General features: G+C 41.8%; 1 protein-coding gene across 1 annotated transcript in view; it reads right to left on the bottom strand.

Moving 5' to 3' along the window:
• LOC145356763 (sushi, von Willebrand factor type A, EGF and pentraxin domain-containing protein 1-like) overlaps nt 1-15,343 on the bottom strand; it is a 52,682-nt gene that overhangs the window by 33,123 nt on the left and 4,216 nt on the right. The window contains exons 4-13 of the mRNA XM_080209631.1: nt 14,359-14,455; nt 13,595-13,668; nt 11,942-12,038; nt 10,893-10,966; nt 8,436-8,532; nt 6,769-6,842; nt 3,670-3,766; nt 3,001-3,074; nt 1,178-1,274; nt 502-575 (exon numbers count right to left, since the gene is read on the bottom strand). Of these exons, the coding sequence (XP_080065757.1) occupies nt 502-575; nt 1,178-1,274; nt 3,001-3,074; nt 3,670-3,766; nt 6,769-6,842; nt 8,436-8,532; nt 10,893-10,966; nt 11,942-12,038; nt 13,595-13,668; nt 14,359-14,455 (855 nt within the window). The remainder of the gene's footprint in view (nt 1-501; nt 576-1,177; nt 1,275-3,000; nt 3,075-3,669; nt 3,767-6,768; nt 6,843-8,435; nt 8,533-10,892; nt 10,967-11,941; nt 12,039-13,594; nt 13,669-14,358; nt 14,456-15,343) is intronic.

The following is a 15,343-nucleotide window of genomic DNA, read 5'->3' as shown; positions in this document are numbered from 1 at the left end:
ACAAGGGCAGTGAGTGCTGAGCACTGGAGGCATGTCCTTTGTTTTATTATTTTTTTCAAACTTTGACAATGTGCTGGAGTTTGGAGACAGGTCTTTTGCCCAGCCCATCTCAGCACCCAGCAACCTCGCACTCGCTCTCACCCTCAAAGCAACAGGCCTGAATCCCATTTCATACTGCTCCCCAGAATGAAACTTTGCACTTCCAGTTCACTTTTCCCCAGGTCGTGTTCACGGAGCCAGGAATTGTTCTCTTTGTTCCAGATGCGGCAGCATTAAGACAGGCCATTAATTTGCTTTAATGGGCAATGTGAATCAAAACATTGAGTAACTCTTTACTCCCATTTCAAGAAATAGGAATTACAAGCTAGAGATTTTCAACATACTGTAGGGAGGAAAGTCTGGTTGTGAATGAAAACAACGTAACAAATCACTGTTGGTGGTTCAATCATTTGGTAAAGAAAACAGGTCAATCATATCATAAAACAGTGAAGTATAACTTACATTCACATGATGGAACCTCACCATCCCATCCTTCAGTTGTACATTGTCGATAATCTCTACCCACCATTTTGTATCTAGAAAAAGAGAAACAAACCAACTGTTTCATTAACTTGCAAGTTAATTGGGAAAATGTTAGTGTGCTGACCAGATTAGAATTCTAAAGGTTCATAGAGAAATAAATCTATCCAAATAGGAATAAACCTTCAAAAAATAAAGTAAACGAGGTTAGCAGAATTATGAAGGAATCAAATACAAGTTATGTTGTTACAAAATAAATTACAGCTGCTGAAGCTCTGTATAAAGTACATTGCACAAAAGTATTACTGCATCCAGCTCACCTTCAAACTGATTCTCAATTCAGTTTAAGCATTCCGAGGAACCAGCAGACACATGGCCAGGTTATGGGTCTATGCATCATTAACACATTCAGCATTTTCAGCTCTGCATTAATTTTCCAATCCAAACACCAACAATTCTCACCTTGACCAGTACAACATGTTTCTTTAAATTGTCAATTCAACACTAAATTGGAATTCTCATTCAGAACTCACATGTGGAGCTGTTATCAGAAATTTGAAACACGAGAGACGACTATCTGAAAATGTCTAAATCACAACATTAAAATAACTCAGTCCTTCATCAAACTTATTTAGTAATTTCTATACTGAATACTTACCCAATGTTACAATAAAAAGTAACTTTATTTCCAACTGTGTTATTTGATGCAGTGTAATATCCATTCAGGATCTCCCCTGGATTACCACAATATATTGCTGCGTGGAAAATAAGAATAGATAAGGTTAATACAAAATTCCAAAATCTTCAACAGCTTTTTAGAATATAGAACACAGAACATTACAGCACAGTACAGGCCCTTCGGCCCTCAATGCTGTGCCGAGCTAAGCCCAATCCCAAGATCAAGCTATCCCCTCCCTATAATTCTGATGTGCTCCATGTGCCTATCAATAACCACTTGAAAGTTCCTAAAGTGTCCGACTCCACTATCACAGCAGGCAGTCTATTCCACACCCCAACCACTCTTTGAGTAAAGAATCTATCTCGGACATCCCTCCTACATCTCCCACCATGAACATTATAGTTATGCCCCCATTAACAGCTACATCCACCCAAGGAAATAGTCTCTGCACATCCACTCTATCAATCCCTCTCATCATCTTATAAACCTCTAATTAAGTCACCTCTCATCCTCCTCCGCTCCAAAGAGAAAAACCCCAGCTCCCTGAACCTTTCCTCATAAGACCTACTCTCCAAACCAGGCAGCATCTTGGTAAATCTCCTTTGCACTCTCTCCAATGCTTCCAAAATTCTTCTTATAATGAGATGACCAGAAATGAACACAATATTCCAAATGTGGTCTCACCACTGTCCGGTATAGTTACAGCATAACCCAACATCTCTTAAACTCAAACCCCCTGTTAATAAACGCTAACACACTATAAGCCTTCTTCACGGTTCTATCCACTTGAGTGGCAACCTTCAGAGATCTATTGACATGAACCCCAAGATCTCTCTGTTCCTCCACATTCCTTAGAACCCTGCATTATTTTCATTGCATTATTTAACAAGGAGATACATAGCTGCAGCCAATTTGTCCGCAATATCATGGGAGGAATGTTATGGCCCTGTTGCACTGGGGGGCAAAGCCACTCAAAGATCCATTGGTTTTGGTGCGATCAGAACATTCCCCCAGTGGGTCATGCAGAAAGTTCTGTCTGGAATTCATTATTCAAGAAAATGGCCAGGCAAATGCAACAATTCCTCTCAATCTGCAACAACTTCAAACATTGTCTTCAACAAGATTTCCCTTTCACAAAACTATGTTGAATCTGCTTGTCTTAAATTTCTCAAAGTGTCCTGCTGTAACATCTTTAATAACGGCCCTTCACATTTCCCCAGTGACAAAGAACAAAGAACAATACAGCACAGGAACAGGCCCTTCAAGGCTGCGCCAATCATGCGCCCAACTAGACCATTCGTTTGTATCCCTCTATTCCCAGTCTGTTCATGTGGCTATCTACATAAGTCTTAAACGATCCCAGCATGACCGCCTCAACCACCTTGCTTGGCAGTACATTCCACGTCCCCCTGACATCTGTGTTGAACCTTGCCCCCCTCACCTTGAACTTGTGATCCCTTGTGTTCATCAGCTCCAACCTGGGAAAAAGCTTCCCACTGTTCACCCTAACAGATGTTAGGCTAACTGGATTGTATTTAAACTTTCTGTCTCCCTTCTGTTTTGAAAAAAAGTTACTTTTGCTATTTTCCAATCTAATGGAATGTTCACTAAATCAAGGTAATTCTGGAAAATTAAAATCGATGCTTCAACTATCTCATTTACCATTTCTTTCAAAACCTGAAAATATGTAAGAAGAAATATTGGATGTGAATCAACAATATTAATAATTAATTGGAAGTGGATCAATCATTTGTCACTAAAAAGCAAGTTAGTCACTTTAAAACAGGGAAATATAAACCTACGTTCACAGGATGGAACTTTGCCATCCCAACCCTCAGCTGTACATTGCCGATAATCCCTGCCCACAATGTTGTATCTAGAAAAGGAAACACAGACCACCTGTTATCAGGAAGGTACATTGGAAAAGTGCTTAGATTTTGCTGACCAGGTAGGAATTCTAAGATTAGTAGAGAAAAGATCTGTCAAACTATCAACAAACTGTGACAAAAAATAACAAACATGGAATGAGATTAGCAGAACAATGAAATAGGAAACAAATATTGTTGTATTGCTGCTTAAAAATAAACGTGCAGGTCAGACCCCAGATAAAGTACTGAGCACAGGCAGAGCATTGGTGCATAAAGCTCACTTTCCAAATGACTTTTAATATAATTCACACATTTTAAACAACCAGCAGTCATGGACATCTAGTGTCGATCCAGCAAATGGATCTGATTATCGATAACATATTTAATATATACCTTTGCATTGAAATTCCTATTTCAGCACTAACATCTTTCACTTTGATCAGTGTAAAAAGAATTCACTAGCTAAATACTGAAATGGAAGACTCAGTCAGAGCTTGCATGTTGTGATGTTTGAGTGGAGTCACCTGAAATTATCCTATCGGAGTGTTAAAATAATATAACCCCCACCAAAATTATTCAGTGATTTGTACACTGGCTACTCACCCAATGTCACAATAAAAAGTAACTTTATTTCCAACTGTCCAATTGAGTGCCTTATAATATCCATTTGCGATTACCCCAGGATTTCCACAGGTTATTGCTATACAGAAAATAAAACAAGAAAAGGTAGAAATGATATAAAAACCCAAAATCACCAATAAAGTTTTCATTGCCAATAACAGATATTTATTATGAATAAGAAATGCTATGACATGATTACTCAGAATATTGAGTTACCCGAACCGGAATTCATTTTTTCAGAATTATGGTTTTGTAAATGCTGGATTTTCTCTTAATTCACAAAACCTCACAGCAACTGGTCTCTATATTCAACAGCATTAGAACATAGAACATAGAACATTACAGCGCAGAACAGGCCCTTCGGCCCACGATGTTGCACCGACCAGTTTTTAAAAAAAAACACTGACCCACTAATCTAAACCAATCCCTTTTCGTCCATAAACCTATCCACAGATCTCTTAAACGCCCCCAAACTAGGCGCATTTACAACCGCAGCAGGCAGGGCATTCCAATCCCTCACCACCCTCTGGGTAAAGAACTTACCCCTGACATCCGTCCTATAACTACCCCCCCTTAATTTAAAGCCATGCCCCCTCGTGCTAGCTTTCTCCATCCGAGGAAAAAGGCTATCACTATCCACCCTATCTAAACCTCTAATCATCTTATATGTTTCAATAAGATCCCCTCTTAGCCTCCTTCTTTCCAGCGAAAACAACCCCAAATCCCTCAGTCTCTCCTCATAGGACCTCCCCTCCATACCAGGCAACATCCTGGTAAACCTCCTCTGCACCCTCTCCAAAGCCTCCACGTCCTTCCTGTAATGTGGGGACCAGAACTGCACACAGTACTCCAACTGCGGCCGCACCAGAGTTGTGTACAGTTGCAACATGACGCTGCGACTCCTAAATTCAATCCCCCTACCAATAAACGCCAAGACACCGTATGCCTTCTTAACAACCTTATCTACTTGATTCCCAACTTTCAGGGATCTATGTACACATACACCTAGATCCCTCTGCTCCTCCACACTATTCAAAGTCCTCCCGTTAGCCCTATACTCAACACATCTGTTACTCCTACCGAAATGAATTACCTCACACTTCTCCGCATTAAACTCCATCCGCCACCTCGCGGCCCAGCTCTGCAACCTGTCTAAGTCACCCTGCAAACTATGACACCCTTCCTCACAATCTACCACACCTCCGACTTTGGTGTTATCAGCAAACTTACTAATCCACCCAACTATACCCTCATCCAGATCATTAATAAAAATTACAAACAGCAGTGGCCCCAAAACAGATCCCTGAGGCACACCACTCGTAACCGAACTCCATGACGAATATTCACCACCAACCACCACCCTCTGTCTCCTATCTGCTAGCCAATTCCTGATCCAAGTACCTAGATTACCCCCAATCCCATACATCTGCATTTTCTGCAGAAGCCTACCATGGTGAACCTTATCAAACGCCTTACTAAAATCCATATATACCACATCAACTGCCTTACCCCTATCCACCTCTTTGGTCACATTCTCAAAGAACTCAATAAGGTTAGTAAGGCACGACCTACCTGCTACAAAACCATGCTGACTGTCTCTAATCAATTCATTACTCTCCAAATAACTATAAATCCTATCCCTAATAATTCTTTCTAAAACCTTGCCCACAACAGAAGTAAGACTCACCGGTCTATAATTCCCAGGGAAGTCTCTGTTCCCCTTCTTAAACAATGGGACAACATTCGCTGTCCTCCAATCTTCCGGTACTATACCAGAGACCAACGATGACCTGAAGATCAGAGCCAGAGGCTCTGCAATCACCTCTCTGGCCTCCCAGAGAATCCTAGGGTTAATCCCGTCCGGACCAGGGGACTTATCTATTTTCAAGCCCTCTAGAATATCCAGCACATCCCTGGTATCAACTGAAATACTTTCTATTTTACTTTCTATTTTAATCATCGCCTGCTGGCCAGCGACAAGCCTTCCATACCTCCAATCACCAAGTGGCTGGAAAACCATTCCCCAACAGCTCGTGGCCAACCAGAGGCTGACAACTCTGCAAGGTTGGCGATTAAGCCACCAATAGTGATGGTTGCTGCTGGTAATGCTCCGAGGGCCAACCCAAGGATCTGTATTGGATCCCTGGACACTGATGTTAGGGGCAGCAAGTGGGTCATACTGCAGTGGTCTACAGGTCACTGATGATGGCACAGCATGGAGTTTCAGCAGCACCCATCTCCCCTACCAATTCTAAGTCTTTCAATCAAGGGCAGAGTGTCTGACCCCAATACAAGACACAGGCAAACCCTGTTGGGCACAGGAGAATCATGTAACTCCCCTTAAATCCCTGAGCCGCCTCCAATTTCTGGTTGATTCAGGGATATATATTCTCATATGGCTCAATAGACATCCTACCACCAGCAGCCTGGAGTCCCACGTCAGACCCTTCTGCATGTTCTCCTTGTATCTGCATGGGTTTCTTCTGGGTACTCCTGTTTCCTCCCACAGACCAAAGGCATGCTGGTTAAATGCATTGGCCATGCTAAATTCTCCCTCAGTGTATGCGAACAGGCACCAGAGTGTGGTGAGTAGGAGATTTTCACAGTAACTTCATTGCAGCGCTAATGTGAGCCTACTTATGATACTAATAAATAAACTTTAAAACATTCTTGCATAGCATAAAGTACCACTTCCTGTCAGCGGCAACTCCACTAAACTTAGAGCCACCTAAATTTTCCTCATAGTCATCCAACAAAACTTGCCTGTTTATCCCAACACGACCATTTTAACCAGGTCAGAAGATTAAATTCTTCTGCAAGTAGCAGGATTGATTTAATGAATGGATACATTGAACTATATCTCATTTCACAGGTTATGTTCCATAAAAATGTCATGTTGAATGAAAGAAATTAATTTTTTTGACCTGTTCCTAAAAACAGCATTCCATACCTGTGGATGTCAAAATCCTGGAGGAAGGAAAACCTGGATGTGAAGCAATACTATGTGATAATTCAATGAAAGTGGCTCAATTATTTGGTGCAGACAAGCAAGGCTTAACTAAACAGTGAAATATAACTTACGTTCACAAGATGGAACCTCGCCATCCCATCCCTCAGCTGTACATTGCAGGTAATCTCGACCCACCATTTTGTATCTAAAAAAAAAGAAACACCCCACCTGCATCAGTAAGCCGAAAGTTAATTGGATGCTGACAAAGGCTAGAATTCTAAATGTCCGTAGAAAAATAATTCCATCAAAATAACAAACTTTTAAAAATTGAAAAGGAGGGAGCGGTTAGCAGAAGACTGAAGGAATCAAGTACAGTTGTGTTGTTGCAAAACAAAGTAATGCTGGTGAGACACTGGGATGATCTAATCATTGTGCTCCTGCCGGCTGACAGGCAAAACGAGACGATAAGGTTTGGAGAGAGTCAAGAAATCAGTCTTGTGCCTGATTTCACATCTCTCATAATCCTACCAGGATTGAATATCTGGTGTGATCAGCCTTGCGCCCATTTCTGGCATAAGGCTGAATCAATTGTTTAAATTGACTTTAAATCTAATTTACATGGAATTCGTGAGCCTGGGTCAGAATCGATGAGATGTGATGGCCTTGCTGGTAGAACCAGAGGCCACTGAGACCCCCCCAGGAGGTTGGGGGCAAGGGGACGCCCCTTAGGCTGTGCCAAATTGACACTGCCAGTCTGGCATCCTAGCAGTACACATTGTGCACCCTGGCATGGTCCACCAAGCACTTGGGAGTGCAAAGGGGACAGGGCTTGAGGGGGCAGGGCCAGACTGGGGAGAAGGCTGATCATGGGGAGGGAGGGAGGGAGATATCACTGCCGTTCTGCACAGCAATCAGTGGGGGAAGGGGGATGGTGATCAGTCTGGCTGAAGAAATGATCATTCTGGTCGCGGGGATGGAGTGGGGGGGTGGGGGGTGGTGATTTTTCCAGTGGGGGTGCGGGGCAGGGGGGGCAGCGATCGTTCTGGTCGTGGGCTCACGCTTTGCAGTAGCGTGGGCGTGGGTTGGGGGGGGATTTAGGCCACAGAGGTCTACCTGAAAGCTGTAGAGGCAGTGACTGGTCTGTGTTGCTCTCAGAGCAGAGATTTGCACTCTGCTGCTACCAACCAGCTTTCAGGCAATTTAGACCCCACCCATGCCCCCTACAAACGGCAATCAGATCTAGGGTTTTTTTTGCAGAGAATATCTAAGATTCAACTGTGCCTTGCCAAAAAATAAATCTGAAACTCTCCCGTTTTCCTGCCCATTCTGTACTTAGAATTTCTTTGATAAGACTGCCTCCCTCCTCCTCCGCACGCTCCCCCCCATATAAAGTACAGTTCACAGGTGAAACAGTGACGCATCTCGTGCCCTTCAAGCTGTTTTTCAATATACTTCAGGCATTTGGAGGAAACAGCAACCAGATGACAGAACTTTAAAAGTAAATGTCAATTAAACATTAAATGGGATGCCTCACTCAGTGCTCACACCTAGTGCTGCCATCAGAAATGTGAAGCAGGAAGGATGTTCATCCGAAACCCATGACCTGAGTCACAATATTAAGATTCAACAGGGTGGATTCTCCAGTCTTGTTTGCTCTGCCCCAGCTGCCAACGAGAACAGAGAACCTGGCACTCAACCAAAACCCCATTCACTGCAGCGATATTGGCGAATCCCAGCCACAGGTAAGGTGATTCTCTTTCACCAAAGTTAGTTCATAATTTCTACACTGAATACTCACCCAATGTCACAATAAAAAGTAACTTTATTTCCAACCGTCTGGTTTGGTGCAGTATAACGTCCATACAAAATCTCCCCTGGGTGACCACAGTTCATCGCTACACAGAAAAAAAAGAGAAAAGATAGAATTGTTACAAAACTCCAAAGTCCTCAACAGGTTTTTCTTTGCAATATTTAACACGAGGTTGAATAGCCACAACCAAACTGTCCACACTGTCAAGTTACTCATGTTCAAAATTCATTTTTCCAAATTATGGCAACAGAGATGCAAGATTTCTTTCTCAATCTGCAATATTTCACAATAGAGCACTCTCTCTTCTTCAACACTTTGCATCGACCATTCCCTTGCAGTCGCTGGGTCAAAATCCTGGAATTCTCTCCCTAACTGCATTGTGGGTCAACCCACAGCACGTGGACTGCAGCGATTCAAGAAGGCAGCTCACCAACACCTTCTCAAGGGCAATTAGGGATGGGCAATATATACTGAGTAGCCGGTGATGCCATGTCCCACAAATGAATAAAAAACATCTTCACCAGCCAAGTAAAATCATAATGTCAGGCATCCCCTTAGTAAATGGTGAGGGAGCAGAAGCCAGGAAGGAGCAATAATATTTAGCTGTCTGTGTACACATACAAAAAATAATCAAGGTAGTTAATTAAATATAGTTCATCATTTCAAGGGTGTTGGAACTCAAATCTGAGAAAGTGATTTCAAAATTCTATCAACCTCAAGGATTACTAATATCCGATTGAAGAGTAGAGTCTGCTCTACCCAGCACTCCGTCACTAAAATCTTACACCATGTTTTATGTCACCTTATCATTTCCTGTTATTTTCAGACAAGTGTAAATTAATGCAACAGTGTCCTACTGACTGCACTAAATAACCAATTCAGTTGGGCACATATACAGTTGAATCTTGCAACAAGAATGGCAAGGAAGAAAATACGATCCTGATTAAGTGTGGATCATTCACACTGATAACATTTTACCTGCCACACGACTGTCACCTCCTAAATTTCTCATGGCCCAAACGCCATTTCCTGACAGCTAAAACTACGTTAAAATTAGAAGCTCCTAAACTTCACATTACCCACTAAAACTCAGCTCCATCTTCCAACACTCCTCACAGTGCCGGCGTAGAAGATTTGAACAATTTGAAGAGTGGCTGTTTACCATTTTACACATTCTAAATCTTTAACATGCAATGTTGTCTCAGAGCACGGAATACTGCTCCCTCCCATTCCGAGACACAGGGTGAGATTATCCACCCCATCTACGGAATGTTTTGCAGCAACAGTAGGTGGTTTGTCACTTGCTGGTGGTGGGATCTTGTGGTCCCACCATTGTCAACATGCACCGGAAAATCTGTGGTGGGGCACGCCTTCAATAGGACCATAACATCCCAAAACCAAGATTTCAGCAGTTAGAAATACTGTAGTATTATGACAATGATGGAAGGAGTGTTCAGTCAATGTGGCTCCATGACCCTACAGAGTTTCACTGCACGCAATATTGCACAGAGTTCCTCAAGCTGCACAACGGCACAGAGTTTCTCCAGCTCCACAACCCCACAGAGTTTCTCCAGCTGCACTATTGCACAGAGTTCCTCAAGCTGCACAACGGCACAGAGTTTCTCCAGCTGCACTACTGCACAGAGGGAGCAATTTTACCATTTTCATTCAAAGTGCTAAATCTAGGTGCAATTCAGATCCGACTTAGAAACCTGTTCTCAGGCATCCCTACACACAGTCAGCCTGAAAATAAATCATGAATCTGAATAGTGCTGTGGGCGGGGTTTATCATGCCCAAAACGCTGCTGCTCCGATTGGAGCCTTCAACTGTGCATGCGCAGTGAAAACAATAGTGAGCTGGATCAATTCATCTCATCTTTTCAGGATTCCAAATGCAGACCAGTTATATTCTGATGAGGATTCTCTGGCTGCAGGTCAATAGCAACAGATGAGATTTCAGAAAATGTGCAGGGAGAGAACGAGCTGGGGCAACCCATTCCCCAAAGCACTGATTACGGAAACAACAGCTCACTAAAATTAAAGTGTGTCTCTGTCATGCGATGTCCAGTAAATCACCAATCCTTTGTCAGCTTTTTTACCCAATCAAAAAAGTTTGAGTGCAGTTCACAACAAACAGCTCATTCCCTCTCAAGGACCAGGCTGGTCAGGTGATTTACTGGTAAAAGGTAAGCTTGTTCCCAGCCCAAAGATGAACTTGTGACCCTTCTTTTACAAAACAGATCTCCAGGTCAATATCCAAGTGTCAAGATGATGCAATATCTTTCCATATGTTAAAACCAAAACCTAGTTTAGAAAGAGTCTAGCTGTGAAGAACAAATAATCTGCATTGATCAACATTACAGAACAATTCATTGGAAATGGATCAATCATTTATCACTAAAAAGCAAGTTAGTCACTTTACAAAACAGGGAAACATAAACCTACGTTCACAGGATGGAACCTCGCCATCCCAACCCTCAGCGGTACATTGCCGATAATCCCTGCCCACAATGTTGTATCTAGAACAAGAAACACAAGCCACCTGTCAACAGAATCAGGAAGGTACACTGGAAAAGTGTTAGAATTTCTACCTGGTCAGCAAACTGTAAGATGCATAGAGGGAAAATCCATTGCACATTCTCCCCGTGTCTGCATAGGTTTCCTCTGGGTGCTCCGGTTTCCTCCCACAGTCCAATGACGTGTGGGTTAGGATTGAGTGGCCATGGTAAACTGCCCCATGGTGTCCGGGGGGCAGGGTAAATACGTGGAGTTAGGGGGAATAGGGCCTAAGTGAATTATGGTTGGTGCAGATACAATGGGCCAAATGGCCTCCTTCTGCACTGTAGACATTCTATGATAAACAAACTGTGACCAAAAAAAAAACATGGAACTAGATTAGCAGAACAATGACATAGGAATCAAATACTGTTGTATGGCTGCTAAAAAATAAAAGCTCAGGTCAAACCCCAGATAAAGTACAGAGCACAGACAGAACATTGGTGCAAAAAAAGTCATTTAGAAAGTGAACTTAATATAATTCACACATTTTAAAGAACCAGCAGACATGGACACCCAGTGTTGACCCATCAAATGGATTTGGTTAGCAATAAAGACATTTCACATTTCTATCTTTGCAATGAAATTCCTATTTCAGCACTAACATCCCCCACCTTAATAGGTCTCACAACACCAGGTTAAACTTCAACAGGTTTATTTTGTATCAAGAATAGACCTGTTGGACTTTAACCTGGTGTTGTGAGACTTTTTACTGTACCCACTCCAGTCCAACACCGACATCTCCACGTTATCCTCCACCTTGATCAGTATAAAAATTTTGATTTAATTCACCCATTTAACACCGAAATAGAAGACTCAGTTCGAGCTTGCATATTGTGAAAACAGAGTGTGGCCATCAGAAATTATCTTAATCACAGTAATAAAGTAATATAATCCCTCATCAAAATTATTCAGTGATTTATGTACCGGCTACTCACCCAATGTCACAATAAAAAGTAACTTTATTTCCAACTGTCCAGTTGAGTGCCTTATAGTATCCATTCGCGATTACCCCAGGATTTCCACAGGTTATTACTGTACAGGAAATGAAACAAGAAAAAGTAAAAATGGGGCAAAAACCCATAATCACCAACAGTTCTTTCATTGCCAATCACAGATATTTAATACAGCTACACGATGGCACAGAATATCTGGTTATCTTAAATTTGGAAATTAATTTTCAGTATTGTATTGGAAATGAATGATATTTTCTAAATCCATAACATCTCACAGCAATTAATCCCTATATTGAACAGCATTACACACCACAGGCAATCTAAAACAGCTGGAGTTTAATGCTGGCACTGGGAGTTCCCTCACCTGTTGGAGAATTGATAGGAACCGCCTGTCATTTCAGTGGAGCAGACCCAATGTGAATTCAACCAGCAGGATCCTCCAGGTGTTTGGAATTCCTGCTGCTGATAGATGTTGTCCGATCGGAAGTCAGCAGCTTTCCATTGCCAGCAGCGGTATCACCAAGAGCAGTGCCTGCTGCTGACAATGCACTAACCCGAGGATCCCAGCACACTGAAGGTTATAGCCTTCAGGGGTAGGCCTAGGAGATCAGTGGCATGGGAAGGGCAGTGCGTTGAATTTCTGCAGAATGACCATTTTAACACCTACAGCATTATCTGCTCGACCTCAGCACCATCCTCACTAAAATCTTCAACAATATTTCTGTCACCTCATGAATATTGATAACTTTCTCTCAATCTCGAACAGCAAATTAGAGCAATGGTTTCCTTTGGACTTTTTCCTTTGGCACAGCGGTTAGCACTGCTGCCTCATAGCGCCAAGCACCTGGGTTCGATTCCCAACTTGGGTCACTGTCTGTGCAGAGTCTGCACATTCTCCCCATATCTGCAGGGGTTTCTTCCAGGTGCTCTGAGTTCCTCCCACAGCCCAAAGATGTGCAGGTTAAGTTGACTGGCCATGGTAAGTTGATCCTTGAATCAGGGGGATTAGCAGGGTAAATGTGTGGTGTGATAGGGATAGGGCCTGGGTGGGAAGTGGTCGGTAAAGACTTAATGGGCCAAATGGCCTCCTTCTGCACTGTAGGGATTCTATGATAACATTGTCAATATGGCACATGACAGATCTAGCTGGAGTTTATAACAAAAATGGAAGAGGAACAGGAGGATGAATGAACCTGATTGAAGTATGGATCATGGATTGTTTCTTTCCATTATCCATTATCTTCCAATTCTACATGTTTGATATCCCGTGGCCCAAACCATACCTTTGTGTCAGTTAAAACTCCCAATAAAATTAGCACCTTCTACACTTTCCAGCATTCACCTAAACGCAACTCATTCCTCCAACACTACTATTTCCACCGGAACGGAAGATTAAATTCTTCTGCAAGGAGCAGGATTGACTTGATGCGTGGTCATTTCTCACCTAACACATTAGATTCTTTAAATACATCATGTTAAATCAAAGCTAAAACAAACTCTACACTTGAAGATGTCAAAATACGCAGGAAAGAAAATTTAGATGTGAACACGACATGACAAACCATTGAATGTGGTTCAATCATTTGCGACAGTCAACCAAGACAGTTACTTCACAAACAGAAAAACATAACTTACGTTCGCAGGATGGAACCTCACCATCCCAACCATCGGTTGTACATTGCAGATAATCTCGACCCACTATTTTGTATCTAGCAAAAGAAAGGCAAACCACTGCAATCAGTGACCTGAAGGTTCATTGGAGGATTGATGTAGTTTGCAGACCAGGGACTGATGTAGTTTGCGGACGATGCGAGAAATTATGGTCAATAAAAGGAAAGATTTTCTCAACTACCAACAAACATTGTTAAACAAAGTCAAGGGTGGAATGAGGACGGCAGAAGAATGAATTAGAACCAAATAGAATTGTAGATTTAACCGAATTGTAACTCTAATAGATTTATACTGTTGCTAAAAAGAACAGTGCTGGTCAGACTCCATATAAAGGACAATATCCAGAGGAACATTGTAATGTTCAGCTGACTTTGGAGCCAAAATACATTGTAATATTTTGACGAAGCAGCAGATATGGTTATCCAATGTTGATCTTTGTACATGGGTCAAGACATCAGTGACATATTTAACATTTCCATCTTACCATTATGATTCCAGCACTAACATTTCTGACCATGATCAGTATAAAGACTTTTTAAAAATTGCCAGTTCAATACTGAGTTGGAAGCCTCACTCAGAGCTCACACTGAGAGCTGTCAACCAAAATATGAAGAACAAGAGATGGCCATCTCACATCATCCTGTGATGAAATGTTAAAATAGCACAGTCCATCAAAATCATTCAGTATTTTTCAAAATTATTCAGTAATGTAAATGGTGAATACCCACCCAATTTCACAATAAAAGGTAACTTTCTTTCCAAATGTCATATTTGATGCGATATAATATCCATTCAGAATCTCCCCAGGATCACCACAGTTTATTGCTACACAGAAAATAAAAACAGAAAAAGTAGAAAAAAGTAGTCCATTATCTCCAACAGCTCTCTCAATGGAATTCAGATCTTTAACTTGAAGATAATTAGCTATAACACAATAACAGAATATCAATGTAGATTAACATTTTCAAAATGGTGAATAAAATATTGAGAGGGACTTGGAACTTGCCCAGCATTGAGATGCTAATCACACAAATCAAATTCTCCCGGATATGACATGTGATTTGTACACATGAAACCAGACTTTTGGAGCAACTACTCTACGTGGAATGCTGTCATGACAGGAGGCTCCCAGGAAGAATATAAAATCATTTTAGTGATGGCCTCAAAGCATCCCTGAAGAAGTAAAACACACCCATCAATTAATGGGACTTTGTGATTTGTGACCAACCAAAATGAGGAAGCTTCTAATCAGGGACATTGAGAGACATTGTCTGGAATGCACAGAGGCCAGGTTGAGACATCAGGGAGAGTGCACAAACATCCCAACATCTCATTTACCTGACCCTCCAACACCACAGGCTGTACATTGGACTTACCAGCCAACTCAGAACCCATCCAGATAGACTGGAAGTAAGTCATCCTCAATCCTCAGAGACTGTTAAGACCAAGGAGCTGGAACATGGTGAGGGAGTGATTCCACATGTCAGGATATGAATCAGAAACCCAAAAGTATGTTATGAAGCTGGACTAGATCCCAGAAGTTCTTATATTATGGCATTTGTGTGAGGATAGGGTGTTTCACTCCAGGTACGATTCTATTGACACATTAGGAAGCTTTTATCAAAATAAATTCCATTTAACTATACTGTTTAACTATAACGAATAAGTTAATTTAACTTTCATGAATTGAAATACTTAAACATGATAAGATAT

Source organism: Carcharhinus amblyrhynchos, chromosome 22, assembly GCF_965287045.1.
Source record: "Carcharhinus amblyrhynchos chromosome 22, sCarAmb.v2.hapA, whole genome shotgun sequence".
Classification (NCBI taxonomy): domain Eukaryota; kingdom Metazoa; phylum Chordata; class Chondrichthyes; order Carcharhiniformes; family Carcharhinidae; genus Carcharhinus; species Carcharhinus amblyrhynchos.
The sequence above is the reverse complement of the archived record's forward strand: the minus strand, read 5'-3'. Positions and strand labels throughout refer to the sequence as shown.